This window comes from Danio rerio, chromosome 18 (genome assembly GCF_052040795.2).
Source record: "Danio rerio strain M-AB ecotype USA chromosome 18, GRCz13ab, whole genome shotgun sequence".
NCBI lineage: Eukaryota > Metazoa > Chordata > Actinopteri > Cypriniformes > Danionidae > Danio > Danio rerio.
In genome coordinates this window covers 35,856,205-35,875,927 of record NC_141038.1, presented here as the reverse complement: position 1 = coordinate 35,875,927, position 19,723 = coordinate 35,856,205, and the positions used below count along the sequence as shown (strand labels likewise).

General features: G+C 39.4%; 1 protein-coding gene across 1 annotated transcript; it reads right to left on the bottom strand.

Annotated features, from left to right (window-relative positions):
* Positions 1-14,020: 14,020 nt before the first annotated feature.
* olfcg1 (olfactory receptor C family, g1) lies at positions 14,021-17,323 on the bottom strand. The gene is made up of 6 exons (NM_001159840.1): positions 17,115-17,323; positions 16,575-16,863; positions 15,745-16,500; positions 15,426-15,653; positions 15,091-15,214; positions 14,021-14,937 (listed from the first exon to the last, which is right to left on the bottom strand). Exons 1-6 carry the CDS (start codon positions 17,321-17,323, stop codon positions 14,021-14,023), a joined length of 2,523 nt encoding a protein of 840 aa, NP_001153312.1.
* Between the last annotated feature and the right edge of the window lie 2,400 nt (positions 17,324-19,723).

Here is a 19,723-nt window from a genome sequence, read left to right as displayed (position 1 = left end):
AGACCTACAACGTAATGGGCCTGCGAGTGACTCCTCCGCTGAGTCAGTGCTGGGGGCCTCGGAGGAATCTGCTGGGCTCACCTAACGGGGAACAGATGAAAAAGCGTTTGTATCTCTGTGTTAGGGAGAATGGTGCAGCAAGCGTGATTCAACACCTTAACCGAGTTGTTTCCTCAATCACCAAGGGTTACCTAATACCCTTGAGGAAACCGGCTCCACTCACAGATTTGCTAATGTATCAGGTGTCGCCCAGCCCGCAGCTCTACAGATGTCGGTTAGAGAGGCGCCGCATGCACGTGCCCAAGAGAATGCGATGCTCCGAGTGGAGTGCGCACACACTCTCAGGGGACACGGCTCGCCCTGGCTCTGGTAAGCGAGGGAGATGGCATCCACTATGCAGTGGGCTAACCTCTGTTCAATACGGCACTTCCCTGTTGCCGACCGTTATGGCAGACGAAGAGCTGCTCAGATGATTTAAAGCTCTGAGTGCGGTCCAGATAAATACGCAAAGCACGAACTGGAAAAAGAAAGAAAAGGGCTGAGTCTGCCTCCTCCGGGGGCAGCGCTTGCAGGCTCACTACCTGGTCTTTAACGGTGTGGTAGGAACCTTGGGCACATATCCCTGGCAGAAAATCTCAGAAATGTGAGAATAAGCCAGCCCGAATTAAGGCACAAGTCACTGACCGAAAAATGCCTCCAGGTCCCCGACCTCTAAATCAATATCAACGCGACCAGCAGAGCTATCTTCAGGGACAGAAATCTTAAAGACACTGAGTCGAGGATCAAAGGGATCTGACGCATGCTAGTGAGAACGAGGGCGAGATCCTAAGAGGGCATAAGAGGGGGGCGGGGTGGATTACTTCGCCTAGCGCCTCTGAGGAACCGGATGATGAGGTTATGCCTTCCCACGGTGCTGCCAGCCACCGCGTCATGAGAGCGGAGATGACAGCCACGTAACCTTGAATGTGGAGAGCGACAGCCTGCTCTCCAGCTTCTCTTGGAGTAAAGAAAACACAACGCTGATCTAGCAAATTTCGGAGGTCTTCTCTGCGAGAGATGCACCATTCAGTGAATAGACTCCTCTTCAGGGCATAGGCGTGCTGTAGGAGGGGGCTCTAGCCCGAGTGATGGTATTAACCACCGCAATCAGTAGGTTACCTAAGTCTTCCTCGCGTCTAAGGACCACACGTGGAGGTTCCAAAGAGCAGGGCGAGGGTGCCAGATGGTGCCCTGTCCCTGAGAGAGTAGGTGCTCTCTCAAAGGGATCTGCCAGGGAGGGCCATCGCGAGGAGGAAGAGCTCTGACATCCAGGTCCGGTTGGGCCAGAGGGGCGCAACCAGCAACCTGTACTAGAGATCTGCGTGTGACTAAATATTGAATCCTGCCTGCACCCGCCAGGTTTTAGCCTGAACCTGACCGCTCCCGCTTATATTAAGAATTTGTTGTCCCGCTGCCCGACCCGCCCCGTTTTTGGCCCGCCGCGCCCGATCCCGCTAAAGAGCTATACAGTCCAGACAGCCAAGTTGTCTGTATAAACACACACACAGCACCAAGCACACACACACAGACTAAGCTCTCTCTCTCTCTCTCTCTCTCATACGCGCGCGCACACACACAATCACCAAGCAGACACACAGGCATTTGCTGTTATATCAACTCAAAGGCTTGTAATACCACGTATCAATGTAATACCAAAAGGTTTTATATAAAGGTATATAAATACTGAGTCGCGCCAGCTCCGGGCCGCAGCGCACATTACTCTCGGGCCGATTTCGGCGCGGATGCGGCAGCGTTGGCTCGCTTACGACCACCGCATCTGGCCCAATTGATTCAGGACGGAATCGGGCAGTGAGTCCACAAGCATCCGGCCCGAGTCCGGCAGTCGGACCTGGGCTGAGTGGTAAGTCTCTGGCAGGCGAGAATCTAGCCGGAACTGGCCTGAGTGTATTTTGCTATCTGGGAAAGCTCTCTCTCTCTCTCTCTCTCTCTCTCTCTCTCTCATTCGCGCAACACACATACAAGCACCAAGCACACACACAGGCAAAGCTCTCTCTCTCTCTCATTCACATAGCAATATCCGCGATATTGCTACCAGCCCGCTCCCATCCCAAATTAAACCCGTTACCGACTGCTCCCGCTATTTATTCGGAAATTTATTCCCGCGCCGCAGAAATCTGGTCGGGTCCTGCGGCGTCCGCGGGACAGCCGTGGGAATGCAGACCTCTAACCTGTACCTCGTCCTCCCTGACCTTGCACAGTCACTGCGCGAACAGGATCACTGGGGGAAACGCATATTTGCGCATGCCCCAAGGCCAGCTGTGGGCCAGTGCATCCGTGCAGAGAGAGCCCTCGGTCAGGAAAAAGAACAACTGGCAATGAGCGATCTCAGGGGAAGCAAACAGATCGATCTGGGCTTCGCCGAATCGCGCCCATATCAGCTGAACAGACTCGGGGTGGAGTCTCCATTCTCCAGGACGTAAGGGCTGCCGTGAGAGCGCATCGACTGCATGGTTGAGCTTGCTTGTGAATGGCGCGCAGCGATTTCAGCCGCGGATGACTCCAGAGGAGCAAAGAGTTTGCTCTTTTCTCAGTTGACATGACACCCTCACAGGTGGAGGTGCCGGAGCACCTTGTCCCTGTGCATAATCAATTGCTCCCGAGAGTGGGCTAAAAATCAGCGCGGAGTGAGTGTGCTGATCTGGGAAGCGCGAGGGTCCCGCGGAAGAGCTGGAGGCGAGAGATTTGCTCTCACTCCGCACCCGAACTCCGGAGGGGTTGCTCGAGGGGTGGGAGAAAGGAGACAGTCCTCCCAGTGCTCAAGAGCCACTGGCTAACCACACCGAACCTGCAAGCTAAAAGCATAGCGTCCCAGACTGGCAGATTTCGGGCTGTCACATCCGGGGAGGCGCTAAAGTGCTCTATCATTGATGTTTTTATGGCAGTAAAAAGTGCCGTTGGAAATGGGGCCCCGCCCTCCAGCGGGGAAAGAGCAAGTTCCCTCTTTTTCAGATGACCTGTCCCAGGGACGCTTCGCAGTCTGTTTACCGGACTTAGCGGCGCTCTGGGCAGGGGGGGCTGCCTGCTTTCGAGGTGCTTGATGCGCTCGCTTCGTTGGAGGCGTGTGCGGGGCAGCACTTGTAGGCAGGCACCTTAGGCGAGGAGCAGCAGATATGGATGGTTCGGCAGGCGGAGCGGGCTTACGGTCCCGCCGATAGGTGACATTAACCATCGCATCAGACTGCTCTCTCACCGCCTTGAATTCCTGGGTGAATTCACAGACTGTGTCCCCGAACAGGCCAGCTTGGGATATGGGGAAGTCAAGAAAGTGGACTTTGTCGACTTCACACATATCAGCCAAGTTTAGCCAGAGGTAGACTCCTGGACCACTAGATCTGCCCCAGTGCCCGCTGCAGTACTGCAGACAGCTGGGGTGGTTCGCCCTTTCGCAAAGGCAAGCTGCGATGTTAATTGCGCAACAGTCATGGGATTGCAATGACGACATGAACTGCCCGCGAGCACCTGCATTAACATGCTGGACCCACAGAAATGCAATGCAGTGCTCGTGCCCATCATCCGGGGGCAGGAAACCACCGCATCCAGAAACGCACGGTCGGAGCGCCATCCTGAAAAGGACGTGCTGCACGACTGTGTTGCTCTTTTTGTGAAGTTGCAACTTTATACGCACCGCTGTGGAGGACCGGACTCAAAGAATGCCAGGCAAGGGAGAAACCCAGCTCGACCGTCTGCCGCATCGTGTACACACTGTGGACCGGGAGAATACTTTTGTTTGCTCGAAATCGCTGGATCACAGCAGGAGGAACCCTCATCGACTCTTTCAGAAGGCTGTAATAGTTTCTGAAGCTAAAAGGATGGCGTTTCCTTGCTTTCCCTGTGCTTATATGCGGAGCTAATTGGCAATAAGGCACACATGCGCAAGCTTACGCTGCCAACTCATAGGCATTTCATTGGCCCGTTATATACTTTTTAGACAATCGGCTTCCTGAAACCCATTCATGGATTAAGTAAATCCACTGATAGCATTGAAGTTCCCCATCCGAAGGGGAACAAAATGATCTAACTGAGTGTATGTTTCTCTCATCACACCATAAGTTGTTAATAAAGAAACAAACACCTCCTCCTTTGCTTTTACCTATGAGTTATTTCGTTCTATCTGCACAGTGCACAGAGATCCACGAAAGTTCAGCAGCTGTGTCTGGTACCTCCACACATAGCCAGGTTTCTGTGAGGCAGATAATGCTTCAGTTTCTTGTTTCTCGTAGAAAGGAAATGTGTGGCTGTAGCTTGCAGTTTGTTGTCAAGTGACTGAACGTTAGGCAGCAGAATGGTAAGGAGCGGAGGTCGGAATTACAGAGTCTTAGTCTGATGAGGACGCTGGCTCTCTTTCCTCTTTTCCAGCTGCATTTCCGTCGTCGCTTCTGTTGTGTGACCCAGACAAAGGGCTCTGTTGCTGTGTTTGTAAACAGAGCATCATTAAAGAACTCAAATCCGGTCTTTGATGTGCAATGAGGGAGCCAATTTCCCGAAGTGTGTGTCTGTCATATGCAATAAGTGTGTACATCCAGCATGAAAATCAAATATATAAAATACAAATATAACCCACAAAACACAACAAAGTTTGCTGGGAGCTTGCAACACGACAGCCATGTTCGGCGCCATCTTGGTTAAACAGAAGAGACTCTTTTAAAAGTATTTATAACTAATGAGCTGTATTTCGGCTTCATCTGAGTCTGTCTCTGTCACTGTCCTGTTTAACTGTTGTAACAAATGATGATAAGTGACCACGTACATGGGAACAGTGGGTGGGGAGAAACAGCTCATTTAGATTTAAAGCCACAGGCTATAGAAACAGCTACAATGTATTCAGAGACAGACCAAAATTGGTAGATTCTGGCCACTATATTTGTCTTGGTTGCAGGTGCTTGCACTCTTTCTGTCTTGTTTGTTATTTTGACCTGGGGTTGTTTTGCCTTTCCACGTGCACTGTTGCGTGTGTATGTTGATCATGTGATCTTGGATCAGCTGTTCTAATCAGCAGTAATTGCCGGAACTCTCGTCAGCTTGTTTGGACTTCCTGATCTGTGCTGTGTCTGCGTTCCCTTTGTTTCCGGGGCTGGTAGCACCTTTGATCTTCACCTTGTTTATTTGACTAACTGTTATTAAATTACTTGCAATTGAATCCTTTAGACTTTGGCTATTATTCTTTGATCATGACAGAACGAACTGATCATATAATGGATCCAGCAAGTGTCACACAGCTAACAGAGATTTTAGCACACAACATTGCCAGAAATTATTACATAGAAAAGCAACGCAAATCACTGCACTTACCACACAGGTTCAGCAGCTTCAGGAGAAGTCCTCGCCGCTGGAGATATGCCTCTGCAATGCATGCCCTCTGTTTGGGAACTGGGTAATCCCTCAGCTTAACTGCGTTTTCCTCCACCGGTGTCCTATTCAGGGGCTCCTTTGCTCTGCCGAGTCTTTGTTACCAAATGCTCCCTGTATATAGAGCTAGAAGCTTCTCACTTTTCCACAGAATGCGCCATGGTTTCCTTTGTGGTGAACCTTCTTTCTGTTAAGGACTGGGGGACTACGGTGTGGGAACAACAACTTCTTTGTTCAAGTCCTTTATAGATGAGTTAAAAAGGTCTTTGACACAGAAGCTTCTGGGAGAGGTGTTGCCTTTTCTGGCAGAATTATGTCTGGTGGTCATATCGTGGTGGACTACGCTATCGAGCACTTTGCTGGTGGAATGTGGCTGAAACACAGAGGCCCAATGTGACATGTTCCTGCATGGTCTTTCAGATCGCATTCATAATGAAGTGTACACTTTGGAAATCCTTAAGACTTTGTATGGCCTCATCAACCTGGCCATTTGAGTAAGTGGCCGATTTAGGCATGAGCAATATGGACGTTCGCCCAGGGTAGCATGTTACTGGGTGCGGCATGGTGAAATGGTGCCAAAAAAATAAAAACATGCCCCGGTAAAAATCCTATGTGTCAATTGAGATATGTTTACTTTATGCAAGTGTATTAATACCAAGAGTGGTAATGCCAGAATAAAGACTTTGTGGCTATCACATTTGCCGCCTTTGGTACGCACAAGTTTGTCATTCTCTGTGTGCAACTGAAACAACACTTGTACAAGCAAACTGACATATGCGCTCAGAGAACCATTCCCGGGTCCCTCCTGGTGTGAATCCCGGTTGTTTACATGCACGCCAATAAAAAAAGTGCCGCTCATGTACTCTGAATCCAGAGTAACAGCCTTTTATGTTACTTATAACACGAGGTGTCTGCTCGCAGCAAGTTTTGCTAATTGACAAAACTGAAGTTGATATAATATGATGATGAGTTTATTTTAACCCTCTGGGGTCGAAGACCGCGTAAACGCGTTTTGACCTGTGGTGTCGTCAAACTGCTGAAATTAACTTAAATAACACTTTCAGTTTTGATCGTACAGATAAGATCAATACATCAATCGAATCTGTTATGTGTCTACTTTTTGTTGTGTACACTCACAACAACAAACGTGTGTGCTTTTGCAAAATAAGGAAAACAAACAGTGTAGGCATTCTGTCTTTTCTCTCTCCGTGAACTGCTTTTAGAAACGCGTTGGTAAAATGCGCTAAAACTCAGCGAATACAAAACGCACACAGATGAGAAATGTATTTCTAGAAAGCTTAAAGTGTCTACTTTTAAACGCAGCTATGCATGTTGAAAACAAACATTGCTTGATAAAGTAATCGGTATGAAACCAACGCTATGTCTAGTTTCTCAGTCTGATCTCATTAGTTTAAATGCGACCACGCCCACGGGGCATTGTTATTACAAGCGTCTGAGGCGTGAGCAGACTGTGGTCAGAAAAACAAGTCACTAAAATGAAAGGAAACTCGGCAAATAGTCAACAAAGATGATGATTTATGATATCTATATAAAGCTTGATATGTCTACTTTTGCATTAACCAATTCAAGTCGAAAACTAATGATCTCCTTTTATGTAATCCATATAAAAGTAAGGACTTTTCGCCTCATTACAGCAGCGTGGTCCCGCCTCTCAGTAAGCGCGCTTCATATGTAAATCCAGATGTGAAAACAACGGAGGTAAAGGACCTGCTGCAAAGAGAGCTAAAGTAGACAAGAAGTACTCTGAGTTTGCTCAGTAATGAGAGTAATGTTGCTCTGTGTCATTCCGACAAACTATTAGATGAAGATGTAGCCTTTAACTTCACAAAATGTTTAAAAACGCTACAAAAGTGGACCAAGTAATCTTGCGTCTGTGAGTCTCCGCTGATGTCAAGAAGAAGGCCAGCGGTTACAATGAAATACTGCCTTTTTCCTGCGCTGCTCCCCATCACAGGATACCTGTCTGCAAGGTTACATTTCTAAGTGTCCTTTGTAAGTTTATTCTTTAAATAATTACTGTGAATACCGAATGAGAGGATGATCACTTGTGCCAAAAGCTGCTATGATGCATGCGCCTGTTTAAAAGATTTCATTATCGCACATGGTGTGTTCTTCACCCACTTTCTTGTGCTCACAGTAATTTTTGTTAATATGGATTAATCATCATTCTTTAAAATAACATTGCTCTAATATGAGATTACCAAAACTAACTCAGAATCTTATTATTATAATTCAAACTTTGTATATACTATTCCATATATTATAATGTATTGTTTTTTAACCAATTTAAGATGTTTGACAATGTTAAAATAATATGTTGCATTTCGGCACAGTTTTGACTTATTTATAAACCATTTATAGACATAAAGTTAAATAAAAATTTATATACAGTACACTTTATAGAGTGTACTGATTCTCACAAGTGTATCTCCAGTTATTTTGTGTGATTAACATATTTTAAATAAACTGCAAACAAAAAAGTAAATAAACTTTCCTCTGATTCCTTCTTGAAACTCTTCCCTCCTAGTCACATACCTGTCTGATGGCTCATTATGCAGCTCAGTATGCAGGTCTTTGTCTTCTCAGGTGTGACTCACTGCATAGTAATGATAGTTCACACCTTCCCGCATAAACCAATTTCACTCAAAAAGTGACTCAGAAATTTTAATTCATTATATATTTTTTTTTTCTGTGAGCAAGTGAACAAGATGATTCTCACATCATTTTGAAGCAAAAACACTAGACTACCAGATACAGTTCTCAAAAGTCTTGTGCACAAATGTTCTCTGTGTTTCACGGCCTTGTTTCAGTGACTTCAAAATTTTTGTTTTTCACTAACCACGCATAATCATTTCTTTCTCTAAACCACAAACACATACAAACATGCTGCTTAGGTATTATTGTAGCCCAACTGTTTACAGTGTTATCACACTTTAGCCATTTATATGTTTTTAAGATACTGAAAACAACACAAATGTCAGTGCATGTCAAAACTTCTCCAGAGCCCCAAAATACCCTCAGACACCAGAGGGTTAACTAAGTAAGGCTATAGAAGCAGAAAGGATGGATAATGAGGCAGGAAGGGAAGACCCAGCTAGGGATAGTACTAGCGTGCTTCATGCTGTGAGGAGATTGTGCTACCCACTGCCCCACCATGTTAATGAATTAATGAAATGTTTTTATGGTTATTTTATGGCCTTACCTTATTATCATCTTATATATGCTGCATTATTATTATTTTCATCCTTTTTCTGATTGACCTTTATACTTTTATAAAGAATGTTCAAGCAGACTGTAGTCTAATGAGAAATGCAAAAATACTGTGCAAACACAGCTAGAAAGAGGAAAAGAATTTTAAAAAGAATTAAAAGAGCAGCTTTTTATGTAACTTACCGAATTACATGAGGTGTCGGCTCGCAGCGAGTTTTGCTATTTGACAAAACTGAAATTGATGTAATATGATTATGATTTTTTAAATAAGTATAGCTATAGAAAAGAAAGATGGATAATGAGGGAGGGAGATACTACTTTGTAACATTAATTCTCGGCCTTGAGTCAAATCTAATATTAACAGATAATTCTGTAAAACATATATATTTTGTCAAAATGAATTGTTTTCCAGTTACATTTAGGATTGATTTCTGTTATTTATTTATAATAATAATAATAATAATCATTATTTTTATAAAAACTATAAATATTTTTAATAATTTCAATTTAGTTTTTTTTCCATATTTTACTCAAAGTTTGGTTAGGTGGGATGGTCCCGTCTCTCTCTACAGCAGTAGCAGTGACATCGGTCTGAGGGTTTGTGTTTTTACTGCGGAGGAGCTGGGCACATCGTGGCATCATGCCCTTTAAAAGCCTCCACCCATCAATAGGTAAGAGGTTACTGATGGGTAGGGGTATAATAATTGTTTCTTCGTTGTACCGCGATGCATAAGCTGACAATTTGGTATCGGTTCAGTAATAATCATAAACTGTTATGTACTAACGTAATTTATATCATAAGCGCTATTCCGCCGCAAGTATTTACACTGCAAAATTTCACTTCGTGTATGCTTGCTGGACAATCTTTTACTAACACAGCATAAGCCCCTATGTCACTGTGATTGAGAGAATGAAAGTAAACTCCATTTCTCTCTTACTCACAGTGGCCCATTTGACCTGCTTGCGTGATGTTTCCTCTCCTCTTGGCTGTTACAGCGATATTTCTGGATACAGACATGAGCGCACGTCTACAAGGTTTTCTCCACCGTGTCTATCATGAATAAATTGTGATCGCCATTTCTGTTATCAGTGTCACTCATCTCTTAAAATAGCGGCAGCGCGTAAGAGTCAATCGCAATCCTTTCTGTTGAGCGAGTAACCAATCAAAGGGGTGTAAGAAAGAACTTTCTAGACAAGGCTAAGAAAGCGAGCGGGATATTTATATTTGTTTATTTGCTATAAATGCTTGTGTTGTTTAAAGGCACAGTTTATATAGATGACTGTATTAAAGGACAACATTGTATTACAAATAGTACATAAATATAAATATATTTATATATTTTAATACATTAATTGCTTTGCTGTGAAGAAAATATAAAATTGTATGGAAAGCATGAATATACTGTGATGCACCGAGATATCGAATTGAACCAAATCGATTGCAAGATAATCAAGACCGAACTAAACCGTGAGACTAGTGTAGGTTCACACAGTCGATTGTTCATGCCAGAAGAGGTACGGTCTGACGTAATTTGATGTGATAATCTTCCAAAGTGCCTTGTCATCCGGATGTGAGTCACACTTTATTCCTTGTTAAACAGCGATTCTGTTGGCCAGCTATGGCTTGGGATATTCGGGAGTTTGTTTTGGCTTGCTGTGTTTGCACTATTTCAAAGACTTCCAGTCACCATCCCGCTGGGCTCCTTTAGCCGCTGTCTGTACCATCAAGACCCTGGTCACACATATCACTAGATTTTGTCTCGGGACTCCTGCCATCCAGTGGCAATACGGTTGTTTTGACCTTAGTAGACAGGTTTATTGGTGGCCATTTTACGTTTTTCCTCTGGTTTTTAACCTCAGAGTAACAAACAAACAGAGAAAGCTAACCAAGATCTTGAACGTATGTTGCAATGTTCCTCCTGGAGTCAGCTGCTCTCATGATTTAATTTAGTACATAACACATTACCAGTGTCAGCCACGGGCCTTCCTCTGTTTGATTGTAGTTTGGGGTACCAGCCACCTGTCTTTCCCAGTCTGGAATCCGAAGTCGCGGTTCTCTCCACCCACGCCTTTGTTCAGAGTTGTCAATGCACTTAGATCAAAGCCAGACAGACCCTCATCAAAGTGGGTGCGCACACTAATGCTAAAACCAATCCCCACTGGTCTAAGCCTCCCGATTATGTTGTTGGTCAAAAAGTGTGGCTTTCATCTAAGAATATTCCTCTCTGCTTCGTCTGTAATAAGCTCGCTCCTAAATTTATTGGCCCATTTACTGTTACTAAAATGATCAGTCCAGTGGCTGTTGGCCTCAAACTTCCTCCCGTGTACATAAGAATTTATCCTGTATTTCATGTTTCTAAAATGAAGCCCGTTTTTCGTATGGCTATTAATCTGCCTACTCTGGGCACCCCAGGAGGTGCTCCTACAGGAGGGGGAACTGTCATGGTTGCAGCTCATGTGCTCTTTCTGTCTTTTTTGTTATTGTCACGTTGGTGGTTTTTGTCTCCCCATGTGTCCTGTTGCTTATGTATGTTGATCATATGATCTTGGATCAGTTGTTCTAATCAGCAGCTGCAGCTGTGCATACACAGCAACTCCTATATTAAGAGCTGGATCAAGCTCTTTATTGTCATTTTGTCACTTATGTGTTCATGTTGTCTCTGGCTGTTTCTCAGTTCCAAGAACGCAGAGAACAGACTTGCATTCTTGTAAAGACCAGTCATGTCAGGTGTCCTCAGAAGAACGAACTCGGGAGACTGCGAGAACAGAGAACACGGCCTGTGAGAAATGACATGCAGCGTTCTTACCTGTTTTTTTTATATGGTTTTATGGTTTAATTATAAACCTAAATAAAATGCTGCGCTTCCCACTTCCAGAGGCAATGATTTTTGGGACTTTTCTGGGAAGTTTCACGGGTCCTCTGTTCTTGCGGTCTTCAGTAGTGGAACTGAAATTTGGCAGCTGATGATGACGTTACATGAGAACACAAGGATGCACATGCTGAAGAATGCATATTGGGAAACAGCTTCTGTGTCTCGCCAGGACCCTCGTCAGCTTGTTTGGACTTCCTAAGCTGTGCTGTGTCTGCATTGTTTCCGGTGCTGGTAGCACCTTTGATCTTTACCTTGTTTATTTAAGTAACTGTTTTTAAATCACTTGCAATTGGATCCATCAGACTTTGTCTATTATTCTTTGATTGTGACATGGGTATTTGGTAAAACAATTTCAATCAACAAATTACTGTGTGTGCGTGTGTCCCCTATTTGATTTTCTGGTGGTTCTGCAGTTTGTATGATTTCATCACAAATATAAGAGGGGCATTTTTTGTCTCACAAATGTATTCTCATCTTTGTGTGTGTCTGTGTGTACACATGAGCGTACAATCAACAAATTTCTCTGTGTGTGCCAGTGTCCCAAATTAATTTTTGTGGTGGTAATGCATTTTGTATCATTTTTATTTGACAAATCATAAAAGAACATTTTTTTTTTGTCTCATTGGAATAAATGTATTCCACTCTGTCTCATGGTGGGATCTTCAGAGACCCCGAGGACCATGTAATTTTATTTAACACTAACACAAACACTTTTTTTGTAGATTTTGACCAATGTACCAAGTTTTATGGCATTTGAACCAAAAGAACAGTTTTTAAAATTTTTGCAAACATCATTTGTGGGTCAAAAGACCCAAAGCACCGCATGAGAGTTAAAAGTACTTTTTGCAATTTGATTCTTTTCTCATTTACCACAATAGCATATAACAAATATCCATTCTAAAAAATAATAATGATCACATCTCATTCCTTTTAGTGGGTAATTTCTCACCCAAATAAGGTGTTTTATTAAATTGTGATTAGTTTGTTCCCACATTGTACAATTAAATTAAACATTTTAATCGATTGACAGCCCTAGAAATCGTCTTACAATAATAATTTAATGAATATGTTCTTTTTTATGATTCAAACATATACAGAAAATGTATGTTCTTTCCCCACCATATTCTACAGATATGTGGTAAAAGTAAAGAAAAATAAGTACTTGTATTCTGGTTTATTAGTTACTGGTTGCCACAGCAGAATGAACCACCAGTTACACGGATACCCTTCCAGTCACACGAAAATAATTAAATTATTCACATTCCAATAATTAAACTATTAAAACACTATTACAAATAAAAACACTATTAAAAGTGTAATTAATATACAAAGCAGCATTTTTAACAATATACAGTAAATAAAAAATACTAAATTTCAAACCAATAGTCTATGCAGCTTATGTAAGCAAATCTGAATATAAACATTAAAATTTATTATCTTTTTTTATTTACTTTTTGTAATAGTTTAAAAGTAAGGGACTATTTTCAAAATGTGTAATCAGTGTTTTTTAAATTTTATAGAAAGTTTGAATGGATACTGTTTTATTTTTTTTTAACATTTTTTCAAGTTTTAAATATAAAATCAAATCACAAAGCCACATTAACATTCACATTTCCTTTCCAACAGTTACAACTTTTAGCAGGAGTAAGACATATGAATAAGCTCAGCTTTATAGCTTTTTCATTGATAACATCTATCACCAACATTTGGAAGTTTATATTTAAAAATGTTCAGTGCAAAATCTTAAATTAAATATGATTGAGACATGCACAGCCTCATCCCATAACAAGTCAATTTTTACTGCATCAACATCAAACCTAAATCTACGTTTCTTTCATTTTTACAATTGAAGTAGTTAACAGACATAATAATTTTGTAAAGAGCTGAAATTTGACCTTTGGGGGTTACAGGGATCTGCACATTTGTGAGGTGGGAGGTAGATTAGGAAAAGTGGAACTTTGAGACTAGGTTGAACTTGACAGTAACGGAACTGGTTAGACTGAAACAGATAGTATTATCTTTAAAAATCACTATACTTAGTTTACTTATTGAGATGCCATTGTGCATAGTCTATTTTATTAGCTGGGAATTCGAGTATTGTTACTGAAATGACTTATCATCGAAAAGTCCTTAAGCTTGTAAGTTTGACTAAATTTATACCATATTTTAAATGTTTTTTTTTTTTTTTTTTTTTACTTACAACTAAGATCGAAATATACTTAAAGGTGCTGTTTTTTATTGTTACTTTTTGATTTACCAAAAGTAAATTTATAATTTACATTTCACAATGTATCCTGCATAGTATATCCTAAGAATTGATATTGTATCACCAGTGAAAGGCAGTAATGTTTAATGGATCATTTAATTAGTTAAATGTGAGTAATTTGTTAAAATATTTGTAATTATATATTGAATTATAATATATAACTAATTTGTATTTCTAAATATTATGCAATTTAAATAAATTAAAAGAACACAAACTTTTGCAATATTCCTGTAGGTATGTTGATTTATTTCTCAGTATGAATGTAATTTTTCCCCATCATATGTTGTTTTGTATTTTGTTCAGGTTTAAAAATGATAATATGACATTTAGGGACAAATATGCAGAATAATAAACCAAAGGTTGATGCTAAAATAGCAAAAATCTCAACAGCTACAGTGTATTTCCCAGGAGAACTGACATAAGCTGGGATAAATGTGACCCATACAGCACAAAATATGAGCATACTGAATGTGATGAATTTGGCTTCATTGAAGTTATCAGGCAGCGTACGAGCCAAAAAAGCCAAAATGAAGCACAAGGCAGCCAGTAGACCTATATAACCCAAAACAGCCCAGAAACCTATAACTGAGCCCAGACTACACTCAAGAATGATCTTTTCCTTATAATATTTCATATTTTTGTAAGGAAATGGAGAAGACATTGTTAGCCAAAGCACACATATGAGTACCTGTATAAGTGTAAAGGCAAGAACACTGAGTCGTTGTTGTACAGGACCAAACCATTTCATCACATTACTTCCTGGAAGTGTAGCCTTGAAAGCCATTAACACCACTATTGTTTTCCCGAGAACACAGGAGATACAGAGGACAAAGGTGATCCCAAACGCTGTATGACGCAACATACAAGACCACTCAGTTGGCCGACCAATGAAGGTAAGTGAACAGAGGAAACACAGAGTCAGTGATAAGAGCAGCAGGAAGCTCAACTCTGAGTTATTGGCTTTAACTATTGGAGTGTCTTTCTTGCTGTAAAATAGGATAGCCACCAGCACAGTTAATCCTACTCCAAACAGTGAGAAAAAGACAAGAACTATACCCATAAAATCTGTGAATGACAGGAACTCTACAGCTTTTAACACACATTTGTTTTTCTCGACATTAGACCAGTATTCCCCTTGACACTGCTTGCAGTTAACTGAATCTGTAAAGGAATTTGTAATCAATATATTTAGAGACCAAAAAAGTCAATTATTTACTTCTTTGAAAAGAAACTGCATCTTTAACAGTAAAATCAGGAAACAAAAAGAACAGCTTACCAGTTTTCTTTGAAGTGTTGAGATGAACTGAAGCTTACCCGTTTCATTACTGATTTCTCCTTCTGCACATGGAATGCAGTCATAACAGCAGACAGGTCTTCCTTTCTGTGAAGCCTTCCTGGTACCTGGAGGACAGCTCTCACTGCACACAGACCTCGGTCTCTATATATATAAATACAGATTACATACTATTTATATATATATATATATATATATATAAATATATATATATATATATATATATATATATATATATATATATATATATATATATGTATGTATGTATATACACACACAAACACACACATATATATACACACTTTCTGATGTGCTCTAGCAATTAAAAGAAAATAACTTATTTATTGACATTTACCTCAAGTTGCCCTCCAGACCAAATTATATTTTTAGTGTTAAGCATAAAGCTTTGGTCAGGTGGCAGTGAGGCATCAAAGTAACCCACTTTTTTAAACTGGAACGATCCATCGGAGTCTTGCTGCCAGTTGACAACTTCATAGTGGGCTACTGCCCCTCCAGTACTGTCAAACCAGACACGATCTCCAAATTTTAAGGTAAAATTCACGTTTTTCAGAGCTTCAACCACCTATCGAAAATAAATAAACAAAATCAACAATCCAAAGACAAAATAAGTAAACATAAAAAAGTACATTACCATGAAGCATGGTTTCCTTTACCTGCTGTGGTTGCATTGTCAAGCTTTTCTCACAACCTTCGTTTTCTTTGCACTTTAATAGATTATGCAGTGAATGAGCCACAGCATACACTGCTTTGTAGACATTGCTTGCATATCTTTGTTCAGGTATATCTTCATTGTAGTGTTTTAGAGTAAATAGATCCTGATAACTGCTGCAAGTTAATGCATACTGAGAATAATTCCCCTCATTCGTTAAACATGGAAAATCTCTTTCCCAAAATGTTTTTATAACATAATCTGCAAATCCTTCAATAATGATTTTTCTAAATGCAAATCCCAGTGACCCTCCCAGCACATGAAAACTCTTTGAGTTGATCAGACTCTTTGTAGTTATCCATCCCTCCCCTCCGATCACTTGGAAGCCTGTAATATTCTGAATGCTAAGCTGATCAATAAGTAAGCCCATCTCAACAAGTGAAACAAAAGCAACAATAACTTTTGCTGTGCTTTTTTTAATAGTCTCTACAACTTTTTTAAGTTTTTCTGGCTCTGTTCGATAAAATTTCACAGAATACTCAACACAAATCCCCTCTTTCTGAGCTGTATTTAGAAAAATAGCCATAACATTGTTGCCATAATCATTGTCACTGTTCACAGTTCCAACCCAAGACCAGCCAAAGTGCTTGACTATGAAAGCAAGTGCTCTGCCTTGGTGGTAATCACTAGCAATAGTCCTGAAGAATGATGGATATATTTTTCTGTTGCTCAGGCATTCACATGAGGCTGAGTGACTTATCTGGGAGGAAGAAAAGTGTATGAATGGAGTTGGGTTACTCAGATGTATTTGTTCCTCATTTTATTATTACTTACCACTGGAATTTTAAAAGGTCCCGTAGTTTTTGACAGAATGATTGTGGCAGAAGACTCTGTTTCTCCTATAATAGCATGTATAGGTGATTCTCCATTACAAATTTTATCTGCTGTAAACTCTGGTCCATTCATCAATGCCATAGTTGCACTCATAGCAGACATTCTTGAACCACAGGTGTCATAAATCCGGTATCCAATAGAAACATTTGGAAGCAAACTTTTACTTCTGTTAATCTCTTCAATTGCAAAAATCATAATTTGAGTCATCCGGAAATCCCTTAAATTCACACTGTGAAAACAAGATTGCAAAATTAGATATTAGTTGCTAAAAAATAAACATTAGTTGCATTAATTGAAAAAAAAAAAAAAAAAAAAAAAAAAATATATATATATATATATATATATATATATATATATATATATATATATATATATATATATATATAATAAAAAGTCTGTAATATTATATATATATATAATAGTCACTCATATTTACAATATCTTATTTTACATTATTATCTTGTTTTTAATGTAACAAACCTGGAGCATGACAGAAGCTGAGGTTTTTGTGTAAACTGAAAGGAAGGTAAAGTTTCTTTACTGAGAATTGCAAAAAGTGCTCCAATGGTTATGTCCCCATCCTTGGAAAATAGTGGGTACTTGGGGTCTCCCATCATTTGGCAAAGACCATTTCCAGCTTTTGTACGAATTAGAGTGAAATGTAGGAATATATAAAGGAAAAGAAGCATCACAAAGATTGAGCTGAACTTTGACTGACAAATGTAAATGGCTTGATACACTATTTGCATTAATATACGCATACTATAATGAGTATGGGTAAATAATTATGAAATGTAGCCAATAACTTCATAGGGCAGGGCATGAATTAAGTCAGTCACATTATGTGACACCTGGTGGCTTGAACGGGCATTTCATTATTTATTATTTAATTTTCCTTCAGCTTAGTCCAAGGGTGTAGGTTTGCGCTTGACATTGGTGGGAACTGGGGACGAGTCACCCCCGCCAAGAATGAATACTGTTTATATATATATATATATATATATATATATATATATATATATATATATATATATATATATATTGCTATTTATTATTTAACTGCTATTAAAATGTATTATTAAGTAATCCTCTCTTCTTACAATTTAATAAGTTAAATTAAATAGACATGCGTGTAGCCAAGGGGGGTCAGGTGGTTTTAAAGACCAAAAGTTGGATTATTATTATTATGTTTGAATTTATCTTATTATTCAAATGGACAAATTTTTACTGAGGAAGGTTGAATGCGCCGGCCAGTTTGTTATTTGCCTATAGGCTTCAGTTTTTAATTTAAATCAAGTTTAAACAGATTTCCCAAAAAAATTATAATAAAAAAATTGTATTTTAAAAATAAGTATATTTACATATTTGAAGAGTTTAGATGCACAAACCTCTAAATGCCATTTAATATTTTCTTCTAAATTGAGCATTTTTCTCCAACTACTGTGTGTGGACTGTGTGTGTGATTTTACTTTTATAGTGACAAATACGTTCTTTTCATTGCCTTTAAAGTGAAATAACTGAACATAAATATACAAGGCTGAGGAAAATGCACATTTTACATGGCATTTAGAGGTTTTGGCATCTGTACTGTAGTTCATTTCTTTTTTCTAAGAATTTAAAGTCCCAATTTCTACTTTAAAGTATTTTTATTATTTATAAAACTGTAATAAAACTTACAGTTTAAATGTGTAAATGAAGCAATTTGACAAAACGGTAGGAAATAGTTTTGGTACATCAAAAAGTGTAGTTGTAATAACTATCCAAAAAGATTATCCAGCAAAAATTAGTTCTTAATATGTCATTAAAATGTATAATTTATACCTCAATTAAACAGAAAATCAGGTGAATAACTGCAAAAAGATTCAGTTTTTCAGAAAACAAATAACCCCTTTTAATAAGCTGGCTACAGGCCTGAAAGTGTTATGTTAAAATAATGTTTATTAACTGATAAAGAGAGAGTTTAATAAAGGCTTTACTTCATTTTTCGTACAAATTAAACATGCCTCATAGTATTATTAAAAAATAAAGCACAGGCTGTAGTTTTTCTGACAAATTGTTTCAACCAAAATTGGAGATGTTACTCTAAGAGATTAGGAGAACTGGCAGGGTCATATATGTTTACATATAGGTGTTTATTCTGCAGTTAGTTTTCAGGGAATATTGTTCACAGACTAGTCTGCTTTAACGTTAGACTGAACGTAAAAGCAGTGAAAACACTAGCATAACGGCGTTATCATGATGGACTCATTCAGTAGCGAACTTGAGTTTATGTGACTTACACTTTTCGTTGGAAAAAGCTCTTTATGTCCACCTCTTCTTGCTACACGTCCCCACCGTCCACCCTAAATCTACGCCCCTGGCTTAGTCCTTTATTTATCAGGGGCCACCACACAGAGGAATAAACCACCGGCATTTTGGTATTATTAAAGAAAATTTAAATCACATTATGTACCCACAGGCAATGATAGATTTACCAGTCCATGAAAACCACTATTTTCTGTTTCAAACTTCCCCATAGGATCTTTGGGTTATAATAAAATTAAAAGATCAAATCCTGACTTTGATATTTAGATTTATTATAAAAACAATTATTTTCCCTATTTTTTTCTCCAAAGTGCAATCAAATTATTTAATCAATATAAAAATACTTTTTCATTTTGAAACTGCTGAAGACACAAAAAAATAAGTTGATCCACAAATATGGCACCCTCTGTACTTACTAATCCTAATCTTATACAGGACTAAAAATACATTTATTAAGACATGGTTTTCGTTTAGGTTCATTTAGTTAGCTAGGCTGTTTTAACAAAACATTATTGGTAAAAATAAAAACACATATTATTCATATTATAAATGTAAGTAAAGTAAGATTCACTTATTATAGTATGGATTTTATATTTTTTGGGTGATATTTGGTATTTGTTTGTGGCCTCCCTATTCTCCTGTTTATTGCGGAAGTCAAACTCGGGAGGCGAGGGTAAACTTTATATTAGTCAGAACACCATATAATCATGCATTCTTAATTGTTTTTCCCTCTTGTAAAATGGTAAAATTAGTTTTTACTGTTGATCATCAGTTGGCACCATTAA